This window comes from Phaeoacremonium minimum (genome assembly GCF_000392275.1).
Source record: "Phaeoacremonium minimum UCRPA7 unplaced genomic scaffold PA7_03_scaffold_288, whole genome shotgun sequence".
NCBI lineage: Eukaryota > Fungi > Ascomycota > Sordariomycetes > Togniniales > Togniniaceae > Phaeoacremonium > Phaeoacremonium minimum.
In genome coordinates, this window is record NW_006921193.1 from 144,881 (window position 1) to 167,913 (window position 23,033).

At 44.7% G+C, this 23,033-nt stretch overlaps 3 protein-coding genes across 3 annotated transcripts; 1 reads left to right on the forward strand and 2 right to left on the reverse strand.

Moving 5' to 3' along the window:
- Window positions 1-6,004: 6,004 nt before the first annotated feature.
- On the forward strand, window positions 6,005-8,348 carry UCRPA7_3516 (putative siderophore iron transporter protein; the record flags this gene model as incomplete). Its single annotated transcript, XM_007916137.1, has 3 exons — window positions 6,005-6,029; window positions 6,490-6,727; window positions 6,797-8,348. The coding sequence occupies 3 exons, from the start codon at window positions 6,005-6,007 to the stop codon at window positions 8,346-8,348; spliced, it is 1,815 nt and encodes a 604-aa protein (XP_007914328.1).
- Window positions 8,349-15,267: 6,919 nt separating this feature from the next.
- On the reverse strand, window positions 15,268-16,158 carry UCRPA7_3517 (putative chitin binding protein; the record flags this gene model as incomplete). The annotated part of the gene is made up of 1 exon (XM_007916156.1): window positions 15,268-16,158. One exon carries the CDS (start codon window positions 16,156-16,158, stop codon window positions 15,268-15,270), a length of 891 nt encoding a protein of 296 aa, XP_007914347.1.
- Window positions 16,159-20,176: 4,018 nt separating this feature from the next.
- On the reverse strand, window positions 20,177-21,127 carry UCRPA7_3518 (putative allergen asp f4-like protein; the record flags this gene model as incomplete). Its single annotated transcript, XM_007916177.1, has 1 exon — window positions 20,177-21,127. The coding sequence occupies one exon, from the start codon at window positions 21,125-21,127 to the stop codon at window positions 20,177-20,179; it is 951 nt and encodes a 316-aa protein (XP_007914368.1).
- Between the last annotated feature and the right edge of the window lie 1,906 nt (window positions 21,128-23,033).

Consider the following 23,033-nt stretch of genomic DNA (forward strand, 5'->3'; position numbering starts at 1 on the left):
ATTAGATATATACTAAATTATTTATAGAAAAACTAAAGATAAATCTACTATAATATAGTAAATAAAACTATAAAATATCCTTTAAAGAAGGAATATAACCAAAATTCTATAAAATATATAGACTTAACGAAATTAAACTAAAAGTATTTTAAAAGTACTTAAATAAGAACCTTAAGAAAGGATATATTAAATTGTTTATATTGTCGGCTAAATACCTAATTCTGTTTATACTAAAGAAAGAAGGCAAACTATGCTTATATATAGATTATAAATAACTTAATGATATTATAATAAAGAACCATTATTTACTATCTTTAATATTAAAACTATAAGATAGATTATATAATACTATCATATTCATAATATTAGACTTTTTAAAAGTATATAATTTGATTAGAATTAAAGAAGGAGACGAATGGAAAATAGTATTTTATATATAATATAGATACTATAAATATTTAGTTATATTTTTTAGATTGACTAATATATTAGCCAGTTTTTAAGCTATAATTAATTATATTTTATAAGAATTTTTAAATATCTTTATTATTATCTACTTAAACAATATCTTAATATATTTAAGGATACTTAAATAGTATTAAATATATATATATTAGATATTATTAAAACTATAAGAAGCTAACTTATTAGTAAACCCTAAGAAAAGTATATTTTATATTATAAAAGTCGATTTCCTTAATTATATAATAGAATTAAGATAAATTAGTATATAAGAAAGCAAAATTTAAGCTATTTAGAAATAGCTAAAACCAATTATAGTTAAAAAAGTTAAAGAATTTTTAGGATTTTTTAACTTTTATCAAAAATTTATTAAAGATTATAATAGAATTATTATATTATTTATAAACCTTATAAAAAAGAATAAAACCTTTTAATAAGATAATAAAGTATAAATTATATTTAATATATTAAAATAATAAATATTATTTAAATCAATCTTATAAAACTCTAACTTTATAAGATAATATAAAATTAAGATAAATATCTTAGATTTTATACTTAAAAGATAGTTAAAATAAAGAGATAATAAATATTGATTATATTTTATAATATTTTTTTTAAAGAAATTATATAATTTAAAACTAAATTATTAGATTTATAATAAAAAGTTGATAGCTATAGTTAAAGTATTTAGAGAATAAAGATAGTATCTATTTAAAACTTCTTATAAAGTATTTATTTATACTAATTATAAGAACTTTACCTACTTTATAATTATAAAAGAACTTAACAAAAGATAAATAAAATAGATAGAAGAATTATCAAAATTTAACTTTCAAATTATCTACCAAAAAGGATCAGAAAATGGTAGAGTAAATACTTTAAGCTAACGAATAAACTATTATTAAGAAATATTAAAAGAAATATAAACGATCTTAAGGATAAATCTAGATAGAACTTTAATATAAATAGAAAGATAAATCAATATACTCTTAAAAATAAAATTAGATGATACTTAGAAAAAGAAACTTAAAGAAGTATATAGACTATTAAAGTATGAATATAATATATAAGTTTTCTTAAAACTAATATAAACTAGTAATATAGAATAAGAATAATATAAGTATAAAGGAAAAATATATATATTATTAGAATTATAAGAAGAATTTATTAAATTATACTATAAGTTAATAGAATTTAAATATATAAAAATAATAAAGACTTTTAAACGAATATAAAGAAAATATAACTTTCTATATATAAAAAATAAAGTTAAAAAAATATTAGATAAATATAATGTTTATAAATAGAATAAAAATAGTAAATATAAACTATATAAAGAATTATAATCTTTATCAATTATATAATAATTATAAAAGTCAATCTTATAAGACTTTATAATAAAGCTTTTATTATTAAAAGAATTATTAATAAAGGTTAAATATGATAGTATTTTTATAATTGTCGATAGACTTATAAAGTATATATACTTTATTTTATATAAAGAAGAAAGTAATACTAAAAAACTAGCATACATATTCTTATAAATAGTTATAGTTAATTATAGATTATTAAAAGAAATAATTTTAGATTAAGATAAGTTATTTATATCAAAATTCTAACAATCATTTATAATATAACTTAAAATAAACTATAAGCTATCTATAGCTTAATATCTTAAGACTAATAAACAAATAGAAAGATTGAATCAGACTATCAAATAGTATCTTTGATATTATATTAATTATAAACAAAATAATTAGATTATATTATTATCAATAGCTTAATTTAGTTATAATATATTAATTAGTAAGTTAATAAGAATATTATCATTTTATATAAACTATAAATTTAACTTAAAACTTAACTATCTAATCAAAATAAAATCAAAATCAGAAAAAGTAATACTTATAGTAGAATAGCTTTAATAACTTCACTAGGAAATAAAGAACTAGTTAATATTTATTAAAGAATAAATGTCAAAGTATTATAACCTTTAAAGAATAAAAGAACTATCTTTTAAAAAGAAAGATAAAGTCTATTTTATATAATAAAACATAAAAATAAAATAATCAAATAATAAATTAGACTATAAAAAACTTAGATTATTTAAAATCAAACGAAAAATATCAAAATCTAACTATAAACTATTATTATCTAAAACTATAAGAATATATTCTATTTTTTATATTTTACTTTTAAAATTAATATATAAATCGATAAAACTTTAAATAAACATTAAAGTAGAATTAAATTAAGAATATAAAGTGAAAAGAATATTAGACTTATAAAAGAAAGGATAATAAATATAATATTTAGTTAAATAATAAGATTATAACGATTTAGAAAATATATAGAAACTTCTTAAATATTTATAGAATTATTTTAATTTGATTGCTTAATTCTACTAGAATCTTCTATCAATAAACTTATAAAGGTAAACTTACTATCTAAGCTTAAAGAAGATTAGTTTATATTATTTAAAATATTTAATAAATAAAGATTGTTTATTATAAACTACTCTTAAGTAAAGATAGAAGAAGTTATTCTATCTTCTTTGTCTAACTTTTATATCTTCCTTCGAAAAGCTTTAGAATATTTCTTAAATACTATCTTCTTTATATAGTATAAGTAGGCTAGATAGTTGATAACTATAGATAATTATATTTAAAGAGTAAAGAGTACTTCTTTAATATCTACTTCTTTTTATTTAATTTTCTTTTGTTAAAAGGCTAATTATATAAGGATAGAGGCTATAAAAATGTTATTATAAGAATAATCTAAATAGATATACTTAGAATAATAAGAGGAGTTACTTACTATATAGTAAGTAAGATTTTACTTAAAATAATAAGTATAAAATATTTTAGTTAGATTTTTAGAAAATTTAATATCGATAGTAAGGGTAAGTTAAGCTAAAGATTTCTTTAATTTTGATTTTGATTTTTTTATATAACCTAATATAATGTTAGTATTTTAGAAGAGTAAGGAATATAGTTTTAAAATCTATTAGATAGATAGTGTCTAGGTATTTAACTAAGTCTCTAGGATATCGACCTTAAAGGAAGGATATTATATTATGGCTAGAAAATAGGCTATCGTTAGAAACCCTATGGTAGACATAAGGGATAGAAGAGATATCATATAGAGATAAGATAAAGGTTATTTATAAGCTAGATATTCTAGATTATGGTAAGTTATAGTAAGCTATCATCTATAGATTATGAAGGATTCTAATGATTTAGCAAAGTATAGCTTTATATAAGATTATACTTATGACTATAAGCCTAAAGATAAAAAGACTAACTCTTTAGCTTTTAATATTATAGTTTGATTATATTATAGTTTGATTTTATAATCAATAGGATCTAACCAGTCATGATCACCTACCTTTGTGAATATTGCTTAAGTATTCTTCGACCTATCTTAGGATATAAACCTAAGGACCCTTAGTTATCTATCGACGTACTAATAGGAAGGATCGTTATATATAAAAGTATATTAGCCACTTAACAATAGCGATTCTCTACCATCAATATAAGTTAGCTATAAAAATACTTAAGAAGATTATCTTATACTTATAATACTACTTAAACACCTTTTAGACATAATATAGCCTACCTTATTGACATTAGCTATATAATTTAAAACTTATAAATTAGATAATTAGCTTTAAAAAGATTGATAGATATTAATAGTTAAATCTAATAAAGATAATATCTTTAGTATCAAATATAATAATTCTTTACTAACAAACGTATACTTTAGTTATAAAAATTCCTTTAAGAAAAGCTAGAATTTAAGACCTTCCTTAAATAAGATCTTTATACTTTTTTAAGCTATAAAAAGCATCATTTTAACGATATATAGCTAATAACTATTTAAATAGTCTTAATATTATAAGAAAGTATTTCTATATAATAAGATTATTCTTATAATAAGCCTTAAAAAAAACGAAAGCTAATACTTACTATAATATTAGAAAAGATAAATATAATAATAATATTACTTAAAAAGAAGTAATAATAATTATAATAGCTATTAAATAAGCAATTTAAACAAATATTTACTTAATTAGTTAATATAATATTATAATAACTATAACTGTTAATAGCCTTATATTCGCCTTCGCTTTTACTATTATCTTAACTATCATCTATACTTTTATAATATAAAATATATATATAAAAGCTTATAGTAAAGTTTTAAGAAGATTAATATAAAAACTTTCTATAAAATATATCGATAATATTTAGATAAATATAATAGCTATTATAACCATCATCTATACTATCTATACCTTATTATTATTAAATAAAATATAAATTATAATCCTAAATAGCCTCAATTCTGTCTGTTTATATATAGCCTACGTTGACACATCCGATTATACCATTATATACTGTCTAAACGCTAGCATAGATCTCCTGCAGGCTATAGTGGGGATTCGATGATCGTTACTGGAAACGGTATAACGTGCGTTTTTTCAGCAATTGAGTGCGTACATTAAGCAAAGCTCATTGTCAAGAGAGCTAGCTCAGCCTGGAAGAGGTCTGGGCATGACAGCTGTACCATGATCCGACACTAAGATCAGTCAATTATCTAATCTTGGATCATTTCGTCTTATTCCCTTGCTCAATCAGCTTCGTCAATGTGTGACCTACGTTGCCACACGTCGCAATTGTGTATGTGGCGTAACCTCCTTTTGCCACCGGCAGTTCTTACCATGACATGACTAAACAGCCCATCGTGATCCTTATTATTGTCTACGCAACAGTCACGAGGAAGAATGGCGATTCGTAGATCAAGATGTGATGGAGTAGGTCAGGGCATCGAGATTAAAGCTGTGCAGTGGATTTGGCGTGGTTTACGGGCGAAGTAGCGGGACTGCCACCCGCCAAGTCTTCTAGATCATGGGAAACCAATGGCGTTACCCGGGGCGGCAATTGAGCTTCGCCAATGCTTTCATTGGGTGCTAAGCTATCAGTGCAAGATAGCGTCTGCACGATGAGAATTGCCGACATATGTGAGCGCCACAGAAACGCCTCAGGGCTTAGTACACAGACTTCATTCCAGCCAAATTTGAGGATGGTATTCAACAGCTCACTGAAATCTTGATTTCACGATCGAGAAAGAGTCGCGAGCCACGGGAAGTATCGCGGGAAAGCACAGCTCCACAAGCTCGCGAAGCGAACATCGGATCAAGTTCAGTCAAGCTCAGTCTCGAGGCAACGCTTGAGTCGCTAGTCCTGCGATGTCGACGATCCTTGGTAAGAATCGGAAATGGTTTCCATGGGTATGGATCCATGTAAGGGTTCAAATTTCCTGCAGGAAGGTGTGTGGGGTTGCGAGCACATAGCTCCGAGTCAAGCGGACAATGTCGCGATTGATTAGATGGAAAACTCTGCATCAGTGGAATGACCATTGAAGCGACATTTCGGCGGCTTACCCAGATCGGCCAAGACTGGCTTTGACGCGTACCGCCATAAGGTAATGGATAGACCAGGTGCCCACCACCGTGGCCCGCGATTGGCGGTATCTGATGATCAGATATGATCAGATAAGATGTAAGCTTTACCCCTTAGAGCCAAGCACCCGCTGTTGAAAGCCAAGACTGTGCGTGCAATTGGATACAACAACGAGGGATCCAGAAGTAGAGCTCCGCAATACCCCAGCCCCTGTCCAAGATTTTGAAATTCAATGAACCAGAAATTTTCACGGAGCCTGGGCCGGCGACCGGGGGGCCAAGATCACGCACACCTCGGGCCTAGACCGGAGGAGCGGCGTGTCACAGGGTAGATGGCCTCTGCTTGTTCTGTGAAATCCCGCAGACTTCGGTGCATTTCGGTTACCATGCAGGCAGGATCCAGTGTGAGGGTCCCATGCAGATGAGATTTAAGATCCCCTCCTCTCCTCTGTCTGCATCCCTCGTCTCCCGTCCCTTTCTCACTGCACCTTAGCAAGCATTGAGATAACCCTGCTGTTGTCGATCCTCAACCCGATCTGTGCTCAAATCGTCACTTGTAGCCATGAGGTTCCGATTCCCTGTCAGGGGTCCAAAGGACGCTCCCGTCGTCGACGAGACAACCCCTCAACAGGACGCAGAGACGCCCATTGACGACTCTAAGGAGAAGACCGCCGTTGACAACAAGGCTCATGACTCTGAAGGCGAGGAGTCCCTTTCAGACTACGAGCATGGTGTCGCGGCTGCTCGGGCTCTGGCCCAGGTCTGGACCAAAAAGCATTTGATCGTGGCGTACATTTTGTAAGTAAATACTACTATGCCATTTGCTGCCAAGATTGTCTGGGTGTGCAAGCCACTAACAACTCTCAGAATCTGGCTGGTCTGCTTCATTCAAGCCTTCTCATCTGGAATCATCGGCACTTTGACACCTTACGTCACTAGCAACTTCCAGGCTCACTCTCTCACTGCCACGACAAGCATCGTTGCCTCCCTTGTGTCTGGTCTGATTAAGCTTCCTTATGCAAAACTCATGAACATCTGGGGCCGTCCTCAGGCATTTGGATTCATGATCATTGTCATGACAACTGGCTTGATCATGATGGCTGGCTGCAACAATGTGAAGACTTACGCCGCCGCTCAAGTCTTTTACAGCACCGGCTACAGTTGTATCGACTTCACAACAACCATCTTCATTGCCGACACATCATCTCTGAAGAGTCGAGCGTTCATGATTGCCTTTGCTGGATCGCCATGGATTGCTACTGTCTGGGCTTATGGTCCCGCAGCACAGAGCGCTCTCGATGGTGTGGGATTTAGATGGGGTCTTGGTGTCTGGGCTATCGTCTACCCAGTCGTTACCGTGCCCCTCTTCGCATTGTTCTACTATAACCAGAAGAAAGCCGAGAAACAGGGTTTGGTGCCAGAGAAGCCAACATCCAACCGAAACTGGAAGGAGTCGATTGTGTATTACTTCAAGGAATTCGATGTCATCGGACTCCTGCTGGCCGCCACTGGTCTCGCTCTATTCCTGCTGGCGTTCTCTCTCTACTCCTACCAGAAGGACACCTGGAAGTCTCCTTTGATCATCTGCTTCTTCATCTTCGGTGGCTTGCTTGTTATTGCCTTCGCCCTCTGGGAGAAATACCTCGCCCCTGTCACCTTCATTCCGTGGCATTTGATGACTGACAGAACTGTGTTCTTCACCTATACCATGGTGGCAAGCATTTACTGCGCCTGGTACATCTGGGATACATACTTCTACTCCTTCCTCATTGTGGTGTTCAACCAAAGTGTTACGCACGCAAGCTACATCAGCAACATCTACACAGTCGGAGCCTGCACCTGCTCGCTTATTATGGGAGTGATCATTCGCTTCAATGGTCGACTGAAGTGGCTGGCTCTGTACTTCGGTGTGCCACTGACCGCTCTGGGTGTTGGTCTTATGATCCACTTCCGTCAGCCCGACCAGGATATCGGCTACATCGTCATGTGCCAGATCTTCGTGGCTTTCGGTGGTGGTGTCTTGGTTATCTGTGAGCAGATGACCGTCATGGCCGTCTCCTCCCACCAGAACATTCCCGCTGTCTTGGCCATGGAAAGCATGATCGCCAGCGTTGGCGGCGCCATCGGTTATGCCATCGCTGCTGCTATGTGGACGGGCATCTTCCCCAACAAGCTCATGAAGTACCTACCGGCTGATGCCCAGGCTGATTTCGCCAGCATCTATGGTGACCTGACGGTCCAGTCCTCTTACCCGATCGGATCTCCTACGCGCGACGGCATCAACCACGCCTACGGCGAGACCCAGAAGCTCATGCTGATTGCTGCGACCTCTCTGTACACCATCACACTTGCTTCAGTGCTTATGTGGAGGAGCATCAATGTCAAGAACATCCAGCAGGTCAAGGGTCTTGTGTGGTAAATCCAATGAAAATGTGGTGTGAAATAGGGTGATCTGGTGTGATAGTAATTGAAGTAGTACACTGATACCAATGAACCGAGATTCCTCTTGGTATGAATATTTTCTCTTCAAGGGTGACTCCCGTTCAGGAATTGTAGATGTAAGTGGCACAAGAAGGCCTTTTACGGTTCGCAAAGCCTAATCGTCTCACAACTGGTGTTACATCCACAGAGATGGAGCTACTTCTATCAAAAGCTATGTCAACACGGAAAGGAGACGAAGATTTGTATTCCCAGGCTACAGTGAGCTTTGAATAAAATAACTACGCCTCAAAAAACTTATTCGTCGGTCGAGGTAGTCCTAGGTGTTCCCTCAAAGTCGTACCTTCATAGTCCTGACGGAAGAGGCCCCGCCGCTGGAGTTCCGGGACGAGTCTCTGGGTCACATCGTCGAGGCCCTGTGGAAGGAAGGGAAATACAACCGTAAATCCATCAGCACCCTCTTCGGCGATCCAGGTACCAAGCTCGTCTGCAACTGTCTCCGGAGTCCCCACAAATGCCAGCCCCGAGTACCCTCCGTAGCGCCCGGCAAGTTGACGCACCGTCAAGCCTTCGTCTTGAGCAAGCTTAATCACTCCAGCACGGCTTGTTTTGCTCGCATTCGTGTCAGGAATATCTTCTGGCAGTGGACCATCCGGATCAAAGCCAGAGGCATCGGCTCCAAGGGCCACGGATAGCGATGCAATAGCGCTGTCATAATGTACCAAGCTGTCCAACTTGAGTCGCTTTGCTTTGGCATCGTCGATTGAGTCACCGATTACAATCAGAGCAGCGGGAAGGATATTGATATGATCACGGCTCCTACCAGCAGCAGTTGCCCGCCCCTTGATATCCGCATACAACGCCTTTGCAGAGTCCAGGTCTCGCGGTGAGCAGAACACAACTTCCGCTGTCTCTGCCGCGAGTTGCCTTCCTGGCTCAGATTGACCAGCCTGGACGATCACAGGCCATCCTTGTACTGGACGCGCAATATTAAGCGGGCCGCGCACCTTTAAATCATCACCCGAGTGGTTGAGAACATGTAGTTTCTCTGGGTCAAAATAGATGCCACTCTCAGGGTCGCGAATGAAGGCATCGTCAGCAAAACTATCCCACAATCCCGTAACAACGTCATAGAACTCCCTAGCTCGCTTATAACGCTCACTGTGCTCCATATGCTCGTCACGGCCAAAATTCTTTGAAGATTCCGGGTTGCCCGTAGTCACGATATTCCACGCCGCTCTGCCGTTGCTGAGATGATCAAGTGAGGCGAAACGGCGGGCGATATGGTACGGTTCGTCATATGTAGTCGATGCTGTCGCTGCAAGACCAATCTTCTCGGTTACTTGCGATAATGCAGACAGTAAAGTGAAAGGTTCAAAAGATGTGACTGTGTGGCTTCTTTTCAACGCTTCAACCGGCATATTGAGCACCGCAAGGTGATCTGCCATGAAGAATGCATCAAATTTTGCTTGCTCGAGTTTCTGTATGAATGACTTAAGATGTTTGAGGTTAAAGTTGGCATCTGGATATGAGCCTGGGTATCGCCATGCGCCAGTATGCAGACTGACAGGTCGCATAAAAGCGGTAAGATGCAGCTTCTTAGTCTCGGACATCCTGTTATCCTCTAATGATGAAATTTTAGATCGTCAAACTCGTTATTTGGGCGTGAGCGGATTGAACTCTATGCTTTTATCCATCCACGTTGAATTATTCCGAGGTTACCGATGACCGCGTTTAACTGAGCCATACATGTCGTCACAGTGGTGATTACAAATTGGTACTTAGGTTGATCACGACATCGATAATCACGACATCGGCAGGTGCGGGGCCAGAACTTAGCCCGCCGTGCAACGCAGCAGAGACGCTTACTGTCAATATTCAAAAGGGTTGGATTGGATAGTAAAGGTGTTACAATGTGAGTCAAGTCCTGCCAGAATACAAAATGTTTAAAGAGAGGTTCAGAATACTGGGTGCTTAAGCATAAGCCAGGAAGGCAGATTTCCTTTCGCCCCTCTTCTCAACTCCTAACATTGATAACAGTGAGCGACCATGACATCTATCAATATTAATAATTACGGTGAATTAGGAAACTGAGAGAATTTTTACTCTCAAGAAAGTGTTAGAAGGCATGGTGTTAGGTCTTATACGCTCGGTGGAGTTGACGATATTGGACGGAGCTCTTGTATGCAGCTATATTGTGAAGCCAATGATCAAGTAGGCGAGGCACACGAAGTCGACTGATATTTGTCATAGCACGCATGCAAATACATTGAGATTGATGTTCCAGCTTTCAGTCGTTTGGCAGTTAAATCAGCCAGCACACGTGTCGATTTCTAGTTGAGTTGTTTCGCCTTTCGGAGCGATGATGCATAGCATGACAGCCTAGATCACTTAGAGAATGTCTCGTAGCTATGTCTTAGGCGAATTGTGGCTGACGTTATCCCACGAAGGCAGTGTTGCGTTACGACACCTAGTCTTGAAAAGTCCGCAACTCCGCAACTCCACAAACCCGCAGCATTCCAGTCTACGACCTCGGGGATCTGGTTAGATCTGGTAGTGACTGATGAATAAGCCAATTTGCTACCAGTGAAAGGCAAAGTTCATATAAGTAGTAGAACAAGTAAAAAATAGTATGTGGCTTTGCGAAACGGCCACTGTCGCTGAGTTTTGTTGACGCTCCTCTTGTTATACGTCTCTTTAACTGATTGTATAACAAGTATTTGCTTCCTTGCCATACCTTCGAACCCATCGCTTAATTAAGCATAAATCTCATCCTCTATTATCACCCAACTCATGACTTCCAACCATAATCTCAGAATCCTAATCACGGGCTGCTCTCCTGGCGGCACAGGCGCAGCCCTTGCTATAGCTTTCCACAATGCCGGACATCACGTCTACGCGACAGCGCGGAACCTATCTAAGTTGCAACCTCTAGCCGCCCTAGGGATCGAGATTATGTCCTTAGACGTGACATCGGCATCATCCATCGCGGCTGCAGTCTCGTCTGTATGCTCTTCCATACTAGATGGCGGAGGTCTGGACATGCTTGTCAACAACGCTGCTGGAAGCTATATCATGCCCATTGCGGACGTATCACTAGACGATGCGAAGAAGCTGTACGATGTGAACGTCTGGGCACATCTTGCCGTTACGCAAGCTTTCTTGCCTCTGCTACTCAGATCTATTGATGTTTCGGCAGGAACTGGCCATCAAGCCAAAGCAATGATCGTCAATCATACATCAGTTGGATCGGTATCAGCGCTTCCTTTTCAAGGCGTGTACAATTCATCAAAAGCAGCATTCGCCATGCTCTCTCAGACGATGCGTCTCGAACTGGCTCCATTTGGTATTCGCGTCATTGACCTCAAGACAGCAGGAGTGCGAACAAATTTGATTTCCAATAGCAACGCCAATACCAAAGCCGAGCGACTACCGAAGGGTTCGATATTCGAACCAGCCCGCGAGGTCGTCGAGAAGGCTATGAGCCAGGACGACCTTCGCGAGATTGGAATATCTCCCGAGCAGTGGGCCATAGAAGTTTCAGCGCTGCTATTGGGGAACAACCCGCCCAGCGTCATATGGAGAGGCGAGAACGCTCTAGCTGCACGAGTCTCGAGTATGCTGCCAGCTTGGCTGTCAGAGGGAGTGCTCAAAAAGATGACCAAGTTGACTCTTGTTGAAGCGCTTATCGAGAAGAGTAGGAGCCGAGGTGCTGTTTGAAAATACTCGGCTGGCTTCCCTACCGTTGTCTGAGCTCGTGGTGCTCGTTTTGATCTTCGGGCCATGTCTGATACGGATCGTGGCCCTGGGTTCCGGGGGAAGGCGTTTGCCATCCATATCCCGGTGCTGGCGGTTCGCGTGTATTAGCGGGGGTGAGAGGTGTTCGGTCTGGAACTAGATTTTGATAGTTGTTGCAATTGTGATCATTTCTCTCCATCAAGTTCCATCTTTGTTCATGCCCCGGAATAGTACTATTGGTGTCGCCCACGAGCACAACAGACAAGACTTTAGCCCTCTCTTCGAGCTCCTTACTGGTCGTGGCATCTTTTAGATTGTCTCCTAAGCGGATTCCCCGGGACATGACCGCTAGCTCGCTAGCCTTCCAAGCAGGCACTATCGGCCCTTTGCGGCGGGAGGTTATCCAGATCGTGCAAATCAGAAAAAGCACTGCTCCAAGTTCCGCGATACAATGCAGTATGATCCATCGCCAGTCTACTGCATACACGGTTGTTGGAGTGCCGACTAGACCGCTTTGCCCCGTGGTATCGTCACCTCCATTGCGGATAGCGGTGCTCATGCTTGCGGCGATGTTTTCAAAGATTCCATCAAAGTCAGTCGCTTCAAATAGTACCTTTGCAATGCTGGAATCGTATTGCGCAATATTGGCAGCGATGTAATAACCGTTAATGGGATCAACGTCGGCAATGCTCTCGGTGCAGTTTTCGTTCATACAGACCTGGAAAGTCTTTTGCATGAAGAAACTTACCCCATTAATAGCATCCTGGGAGATGTTCCATCCTCTACCGGACCCGACAGACCCGAGCCTAAGGTCACTTCTCGCGACTCCAGATCCTGCAATATCAAATGCGATACTTTCGGCATCATCTTTGTTCCAGGTCTGGAGTGAGGATTTCTGGATCTGCCATGAATCCGCTGTCCGTCTCGCATCCTCGACCACGGATGAATCCTCGTAAACCGTGCCGTTTCGAACCTCGGCGGTGTAGTTCTTGACGCAATAGTATAATGCACATTCGGAGGCGATGATGCTATAATCTGGCCACTTCTTGGTGTTATGTGGATCTGCGTCGACCTTTATCATACTTTGCGACCAGATGAGCGTGTCTACGTCGCCCATTGTAACCGTCCTGCTTCTATTTGTAGTACCAAACATGGTCATATAAACAAGTTGGTCATCGCCCCCCATTGATTTGTCGATATTGTTAAGATATAGACCATTGTGAAGACGATATTCTGTGGAGCCGGATGCTGCCTGTGCCCCAGAAACAGATCGATCCAGGGCCACCCAGAGAGCTCCGTCGCTGTCGGTGTTCTTTTCAAGCTTGGATGCAAGGTCAGAACAGCGGCTGCAAACAGCTAATGAGGACACAGCTTCGAACTTGCATTCGCTAGATGGGCACCCAAATGCGACTTGCTGGGATATCGAAAAGGGGTTCGCGGTGATACCGAAAACGGTTGCAGACTGAACTACAACATCTAGAGTCAGTAATTGCCTTATGAGGACAGTAAGAGATCAGGGAAAGGCTCGAAAGGAGATGTCTCGGGAGTAACCGTCCACATTGGGACGGTGTCTTTGTCTCCATTACTCCAAACATGGCTAGAAGAGGTGAAAATGAACTCCAAAAGTTGCTTACGGGCGTAATCGGCATCGGCCCATATGACCTGTGGCTGAGAAACTAGTAGGCTGCCATCATCGTCGACTGCCCACAGGTGCATTTAGTTCTTGTCGTATTGAATTATGCCGATGCAAGCGTACCTGTGATTCCAGGAAGGCTGAGGCTAAAGACACTGCCCTTTGAGTAGCGATTCGCAAAAGGGACTTTCGCTTGCCCAGTCGTATCTGCTGTAAATCTCATTTCTTGGTCGAATTGCACGAGCTGCTGTGCAAATGGGTCAAGTGCGATTGTCACGACCATGACTAGCGCACCAAATCGCACGATTGTCCTTGACAGATTTGGATCAACAAGAACACTCCCCTATCTTGATTAAGGGCTACTAACCCTCCCCGAAGATGCACATTTCCCAACAGCATGAAGCTCCCTAGAGAACCTCGGCTAGCATCCGCTACACGCTCAAAATCATAGAGGCGTCGTGGCCTGCTTGAGAAGAGTATCCAGTTCCATTGGCTGATTGAGCTTGCAACCGCCAGTGTCAACAGAGCTTTCTCCGCGGTAGAGATGGTGGACACGATGGCATTTAGTGTCACGACTCCAGTATCGAAAATGGGCTTTCGGTCGAACGAGGAAAGAATGGCTGCGAGCGCACCTAGAAGTGCGATGGATGCAAGTATTGCGAGAATTTCAAGAAACCATCCTTGAACGACGGACTGGCCTCCCCGCCTTGAAGCCATGATCGGTAGAGATAAAGGCAATACCAGCGGCAAAATCTGGCCAGCAACTCCATGATGGGTGGGGGCCAACGCAATAAGTAGTATTCGCGTCTTTCAAGTCTGCAATGCCAAGGATTTGATTGCGCGCGTGTCTGTGGTTACACAGGCGTAGTACAGCACGATAAACGAGGCATCGTTAATGTCCAGACTTCCGTGCACCAGCCACACCTCATCATTGCCTGCCTTGTATAGGGCTATTGGAACAAATCTGCCAGTAATCCATCAGTGGCAATTTGGGAAACTTGGGGGATTGGTGCACCTTCCGTTGCGGCTGAGACTGGCATATCAGCACTAAATCCTTCAAACGGTTGAGCCAGCCATATAGGGGCATGCGGGTGTTTTCAAATGCAACCCACCCACGTTTGGGCAGGACCAATCTCATATGCCGAATAACACTCGAAGTAAATACTCTTACATGAACGAAAAGCGACAATCGGCCGCGTCGCATCTGATTATCAATTGGTCATCGAGTGATGAGTGTAAATCTCAATAATCATAGCATGTGGAATGGTCGACAGGCTTCATTGTTTCAATTAATTCTACGGTCATCGACGTCAGAAGAAAATTTGGATCTAGCATTTACATTTGTGGTCTTTTAATTCACAGTCTCATTTGCTTTTCACACGTCCGGGTTTCAAGAAATGTCACAAAGTGCAATGATGTTTTATACAACTAACGAATATATACCGAAGAAAGGCATGGCTTTCACGTTGCTCGCAGCGCGAAGTGCCCCATCACATTTTGTACACTCCTCACCAGACTCGGAAGATGTCTACTCGTCCACAAATACAACCTCCTCCTCACAAGTGGTGGGGTCCTCAGGCTCCTCGGGGTCTGCAGCATCGCACTCATCATCACCGTCGTCGCCTTCCTCCGGATCTTCCGGCTCGGTGGCATCACACTCGTCGTCGTCTCCCTCACCATCATCACCCTCTTCTGGGTCTTCAGGCTCTGTAGCATCGCACTCGTCATCGCCAGTATCGTCCACGGGTGCAGTCGAAGTCGCAGGGGCGGATGAGGTGGTGACGGTGGCGAGTGTGGTTGGGCCAGCCGATGGTGTGGTGACCACGGTGGCCAAGGTCGTAGGCGCAACTGATGTTGCGGGCACTGAAGATGGGCTGCTGGATGTTGTGGGAGATGAGCCAGATCCAGAGCCCATAGTGAAGTCGATGCAGTTCATGTAGGTCTGGCCGACCTCCCTGCTGTCCCACCACCACTGCAGAACACAAGCACCTGTCGTTGCACACTGGGAGCTCACATCGGGAAGCGTAACCGAGAACTCGGTGTTGTTCGCGGCAACGCCAGTAGCCGTGCTGGCATAGTTCGTAAACGAAATCAGGGGTGACCCGATCATCGCACCGGTAGCAGCATCCACAATGCTAACGTTGGCCACACCTGTGTGCGGCGCGCGGATCTCAATTTTCATAGGTAGGGTCTGACCAGCGGTGAACTGCTGAATATCGGCGGCGTTGGCATCAGAAAACTGATAGCCCTTGCAGAACGCGAGATTACAAGCAGTTGCGTTGAAGTCGTCAGCCTTGATCAGTTGTGCCAAAGCTTGGATGTTGCCATAGGGGTCAGCATTTTGGTTGTTGAATAGCTGCTCGCCACAGGCGTCCTTGAAGTTTAAGCCTAGAGCTCGTGGTGTGGGTGAGGTAACCATGCCATGGGCGGCAACGGTGGAAAGAAGAGAGGCGAAAGCGACAAACGACTTCATGGTGTCTAGCACAAGGCAATGTTCACTTGTAAAGAGAGAAAGGCTATCGTGAAGAAGCTCGAGTTGATAAGAAGCGAAAGAATAGAGCGACTGGCGCGTAAAGAAAGACTGAAACGAATGAAAAGGCTGGCAACAACAGCAAAGAGATTGTGACCTGATAGACTGCCAGAACTTGACGAACGACTGCAGAAGGAGGTCTTATATACCATAGGCGACTTGCCCCATAGCACGACGATGATAGCTCCATGCTCAGTCGTGAAACAGTCATTTCGATATGGCCCGTAGGTTCCTGTGCAGGGGCAAGAATCCGGACTCCGAGAACAATCAAGCTCAGACGAGACTTGGATGCTCAAAGGCCTCAAGGAGGTTAGAAACGGGGTCGAATGAAATACCTTCGTGGGCCGCCATGGTGATGATAGAGTGTTGTGTGTGGTGGAATCGCATGAGGCGACGGCAGACCTTCCTCATTGTAGTCTGGTCAAGCTGGGCAAGCCATCGCCTGTCTCAAGGACCTGGACCCAGCAATCAATTAGAGGCGGCGGGCGCTCTTGGGGGTGGATCATGACATGGGCTTGGCTGGGATTACGATTGGGCGGACTCCACGAGATGGAGTTTCGAAACGGTGCGATAGGGCAAGGACTGGCCCCTTGATCGTAAGTGATCCTGGTGAGAAGTTGGGATGAAGACGGCAGGCAGAGAGCCTCATCTCTCTCCTTATTTCATCTCGTTTGGTGGCCGGCGCCAAAGTTGCATTGAGCTTCGGTTACCGGCTACTGTCCTGTAATGATGCACCATCCTTGAGCCGCCATGCGCTTAATGCAGGGTACATACCCTTCGAACCCCTGGATGGTCATCTAGGAGGCGTGATCTACTTCTCAAGTCCTGCCTTGAGCCAAAGTATCTTCCTGGTAGCGAGAGATGTACCAGTGATTGCTTGCCTACAGAAATGAAGCAAGCGGTACCGCCAAACTGTCGGTCGCCTCTTCACCGAGAAGCAGGCATTAAAGAAACTTTTTTGAGCATCACAACGAAACTACACGCAGATGAAATCGTCAAGAAAGATATCCTGTGCTGAAGTGCAGTCAAACTCATTGATTGCGATTGACTGGCGACTCTGCAGGTTGAGCGGCACACCCGGGCTCCTAAAGTTGAGTACACACGCGTATTGTTCCATCAATCAGATACGGCGATTTCGCCAAGAACAAAGGCTGAGGATGCAAAAGCGTAGGAGAAGAAATGCGGTCGTAGATAAAGGGAGAGTTGAGATAAAGAAGCTTTGATGGTGAGGCAAATGCCCACCATTGCAAAACCACACTAGAGTTCACAGGATGCACCTGCAGACGCCTTCAATTTCCCCAGACTTACTCGACAATCGCACTAGCATCTCAAGTGTAGAACATAAATAGCTCTTGATAAGTGACCTCTTTGTTCCTGGCCAGACTCCTATACCTTTACGTATCCTCTGAATGCGCCGGGCCAAGTACATTCAAAGCAATGTTTCAAATGCTTCGCCAGTCGAGCCATGTGGCAAGCTGACCCCTGTGGCAGATCACGGGTGGGCACAGTACACCCTGCTGCCCATCCGTAGATCTTAAGAGATCAACGAAGCAGCTAATTCACCTGGCTTAAGCTCCTCTTTTACTGGTCTGCCTAACCTCGAGCCTTGTAATTGGTATTCTATACCACAGGAATCAAGCACTGGCTGTGATCTTTCGACGAGGAAAAGCATATATCACTTACTGTTGCCATGCCCTCTTGAGACGCCTCAAGATAGCCATGGGGTAGCCACAAGAAGTGCAGCATTCGTCATGACGGGCATCGAACAGCTCTCAAAACAACAAATATGGGCAAGCACGTCGGTTGAATGACCAAGCCATGCCATCCTTGAAGATCTCGTCCATGTTCTGTCGTGATCAAGCTGTCTCGCCAGTCAGAGCAGATTGGCTGAACAACTGAGGCCATTGGCAGCTCAGTCTTCAAACCGGCCTCGAGAATGGCCGCCATCACACCAGAGCACTTTGCCCTGTGCTTCGGAGCTAACATCCCTAGCAAGACTCCGTCGACACAAGCGTTATCCAGATAATTCCAATCTTCACCGTCCTCGATCCCACAGAAACCGAATCCTCAGGCAGAAAAGGATATCACGCTCCCCAGCCTGAGGCATCACGATCCCCTCTCCTCCATGCCCACCTTTCTTCACCGATAGTTTCAGGGTCCACGGTGAGCATAACGCCACCAGCGCCGGCCGGACTGGGACTGGATCTCTCTGTGCTCTCCACCCCCTCAGAAGGATCTTGGCGCCGAAAGCAGAAGCACGCCTCGACGCCTCGACGAACCACGGCAGATGATTTTCTGCGCCGGTGCCAAATGCCAGACGGACGGCGGGGGAGGGGACGGAAAAAAAACTCCATCGGACAGGTGAGACGGTAGCCTTTGTGACAGTGGAGATCTGTTCCTAGCGTCGTCGCATGGTCGTCCGCCGAGTGCTTTTCTGCTCGTCGACTCACTCCCGCCTCCCTCGAGAATGAAGCGCCGTCGGGATCGTGAGCCCAGGCGCCACAGGGTCTTCTGTCACCCGACGCCCTCAAGCCAAGCGAGGGAGAGGTGCAAGGCCTCCCGGAGAGCCGACGACGTAGGTGGCATGGCATGACGGATCCGTTGGAGAATGCTGCGTTGGCATTTCACCCACGAGCAACACAGTGAACACACGCCGCAGACAGCTCCGCCAAGCCTGCCTAGACTTGTCACGTCCGCCCTCGTGGGAATCCAGCGCGCGAGTCATTCGCCAGCACCAAAATCGCTCCCGCGGCGCTGGTGCTTCCTAGCCCAGGAACGGCTGGTCGCAGAGCCACGAGTCAGTTGACAACAGGAGCACCGCGAAGGAGGGGCGCCCACCGTCCGTCGCCCGCCCGCGCTATCTCGATTTCTTCCTGCACGCACTTTAGCGTTAGGGCCTGCGGTGTTTTTCTCGGGCGGGCATCGGTCGGTCGATTAATCGATTGCGGCGCGATAAAGATGGTGGACCGATAAGGAGTCTGTTGCAATCGGTGCGCCTGGGGGACATGTCCGCATTGCCGCATTGGGGGAGTCTGAGTCTAGGTCTGGGTCTGAGTTGAGTCGAGTTGAGGCGAGTCTGTTCTAGACTCTAGCGGCGCTCGGTCGGGATCGTAGGCGATGCCGGGAGACGACAAAGAAACGATTGGAATGCGGAGGGTTCGACGTCGAAGAAGATGGCTGGGAGCTGAGCACGATGTCTCTGACCGACGACATGGCTTGCCGAGAGCTTGAAGTTGATGAAATCATCAGTTGTCAGATTCGAGGGATAGCGTTGCTTGTGTCAGGCGGCGACAGCCACGTAGAAGGTAGGTAAGAGTCATGCGGTGACGGCCACACCTACTGCCATCTTTGGGATGTGCTCCTCGGACTGTGCATCCTGCCCAGCAACTAGACCGAGCGGAAGTGCATGCATACCGGCAGTTGGCAGCGTATCTCGATATGCGTCTGACGTGATCAAGTAGATTCTAACTTCACCTTGTCTTCACTTCAGGGTCCAAGCGTTACGACTCATGTGATGGACGGGTAGGTGCGCCGACACGTGGTGAAGTAACTACGGTACGGGAAGATGATCTCAACGGTCAACCGAGCGAGGTGGCGATTACTACGAATAATACGGGAACACCAGGGAACAGCCGAAAGTTTAAAAAGTGACTTTTCTGTGAATTTCAATAAACACTACAAATGCTTAGCTTTAAATGCCTATATGTTCGCCCGAATGTATTCATGACCTAGACAGGCATCTTTTGCAAGATCCACAATGTCCAGGCGCAAAAGGTGTTCATGTCTGCGAAGAAAGTGCCAAGAAGCTGAGCAGCCAACCACATAACCAGCCCTATCAGGCACTGCCCCCGTGGGAAACAGCAGCCGTCGGTTTGTATCAGAAGATGTGAAGAAAGAGGTACCCGTCTTAGTTGGGGTTGACGTTGAACTCGATCTTCAACGGGCCGCTGGACTGACCACCAATGCCATCGGCATCCTTGAGTGAGAGGTCGTAGGCGTTGTCGACGGCACCACCAGCAGCGATCTTTGAGGTAACACCGGCACCGACCATCTCGCAAGCAGGGACGGACAGACCAGCCTCCTGGGCAACGATGCAAGAGCAGTCAAAACCGCTCCAGCCATCGTTGCTCGAGTTCTCAAAGTCGAACTCAGCCCAGGATCCAGCCAAAGCACCATAAGTGGTCTTGATAGGGTCGCTTCCAGAGTAGCAGGCGGCGGCGCCCTGGGTGTTGCTGTCGAAGGCAACGTACTGGACAGCTCCGGCCTTGAGGGTGAAAGTAGTAGCATCAGTACCCCACATACCAGAAAGGGTGCCGTCAGCAGCCATCTTGTTCCAGACCCAGCAGTTCATGTCTTCAGTAGCACCGTAGAACTTGATGGTGTTGTCGTACTTGGCAGCGACGGCCTCGCTGGCGACCTTCATGATGTTGCAGCCGTAAGTACCATCGCCGGTGTTGCCAGTGTACATGATCTGGCCAAGGGTTGCACGCTTCTTGGAAGACGAGCCACAGTAGTCAGAGAAGGTGGTGTAGGTTGAGACACCCTCGCCGGAAGCATCGCTGTCACCGGAAGATGCAGACTGAGTGGATGTGGCAGCGGGCTCCTCAGAGGATGCGGGAGTTGGCGTAGGAGTAGGGGTTGGCGATGCGGTCGTGGTGTGCTTCTGGGGACGACCAGCCATGACGAAGGGCGACGAGTCCTGGGTCCACTCGACGACCTTGCCGTTGATAGTAGCACTGATGATGTTCTCAGCGCGGTTAGGGTTTTGGTGAAGGCCACGGTGGAAGCGCGCGTGGCCGGACGGGTGGGCAGTGACAGCGCCCAGGGCGCCGAGGACGAGGAGCGATGTGATATGCATCTTGAATGATCCTCGCTTCTTGTTAGATGGGACGATGGTGTTGTGCGTCGTAGTTGGATGCGATCTGGTCCGCGTGGTCTCGATTGACTCGATTGGTGATGTTCGAAGGCCTGCTTGAGATGATGTTGTTGTTCCAGCAGTCGTCAAGGACCGTGTTGTGATATGTTTGTTACTTGATGTCGATGTCGACGAGTAGTTGATTGATGGCACAAAGGAATGTGGATGGGTGAATGAGTGTGACCTGAAGTTGTCGTGACTGTTCCCGCAAGGGTAAAGCGTTTCTTGTTGATGATGATGTTGTTGTTGTTCTTGGTGAAGAAGACGCGATACGATGATACGGAAGGAAGGCGCGACAAGGGACGGACGGAAAGAGCGAAGGCTCACCCAAAGATATAAATGACGAATTCGTCAAATGCGTAAGGAGCGTGTGGAAGCCAAAAATCGACCGACGACTGAAGGTGAGGGTGGAAAGGAGAGACAGGATGAGGTAAGGTAGGGAGAGAACGAGCGAGGGCGGCCGAGATAAATGAGCGAGATGAATGCAAAGGGAAAGGCCAGAACAATGGGCGACTGGCCCTAACGGAAGGGGAAAGGAGGGCCGCGTAGAAAGAGATTGCAGGGCACCACCACTCCCCGAGCCAGCGGCCTTTGTCACTCCCCACACAAAGAATGCGGGCGAGCGACTTTGTTGTTCCAAGCAGCCAATGTTATTGGCGAAATGAGATAAGGGGGGATCCACTCCAAAAACAGACGGTCGTGCCTTCCACACCAAGAAAACACCAAGGCCACCAAGGCCACCAAGGCCACCACGCCAGTGCGCCTCTTGCGACTTACCTAATGCGGTGTTTGTGTACCAATTGGGGAGGCACGAGTGGAGCACGGCCGATGGATGATGCCTGAGGCGTCAGGGTGACGAGGAGGGCGTTCTGGGTGTTTTGCAGGGTCTGGGCCAGAGTTGACGGCGCTGAACACCACCAAGAGAGAAGAGAGAGTCCAACGCACTCACGGAGAGCCTGTGAATGCCTGGCTCGCCCTAGGTTCTGCTGTACCGCCCGCCGGCGTACGTGTAGTCTGTAGAGCAGTTTCAGGGATTAGGTCATGATTTCGAGGCCTGACTTGGCCCATTTTTCGTGATTCGCAGCCACCCGTTGGCTCTCGCGTGTGCTCACTGCCCTGGCGGAGCGCTGGCTGGCCGAGTCCAGTCCACCACAATCCACTCTCTCGCCCACTCGCTTCAGTGGGCTCACTGGCTCTGTTCCTGTTTTTTTCCCTTTTCCCTCTTGGTCTGCCGCATGCGTGACCGGCTAAGCTGATGGATGGGTGGATGAGGGATGCCACCCGCTGGCACTGGACTGGCAGGCGCCGCTTGGCTAATCAGAATGGATGATTTCGTCGTCGACTGAGCTACGTAGTCTGGTAGTGTACATGTAGAGCTAATCAAAGCTCTGGAATGCATTCCACGGTTCCCTGCCACTCCGGCTCTTGGACGCCAAGGAGACCGCTTGGGCGGTTGCACTACGGCTGCACTACGCTGTGCCTGCATGCGCGCCGGCCCACACCGCCCCTTTCCAGACTTTCTACTGGCTGCTTCATCTGCTCCATCCCAGCAAGCCCGCTCGTCACTCCACCTGGGGGACCGCCGACTGGGATCCGCTGGATCCACTGGAGCCCACTGGAGCCCACTGGGATCGCGAACGCATCTTGCTCTGGAGTCTGGCTCCTTCATTCTCCCCTCTGGCTCTGGGGGCTGCCAAACACCAAACCCCTCCACCGGACCACGGCGCGGTGCTGCTGCCAGCAAACCAGCCAGAACGGTCCTAGCACTACTGCATAGTAGGTAGTACTGTACAGCATAGTAAAGTAGGGCACCACAGCAGAATGCGCTGCAGGAATGAGCTGGCAAGTG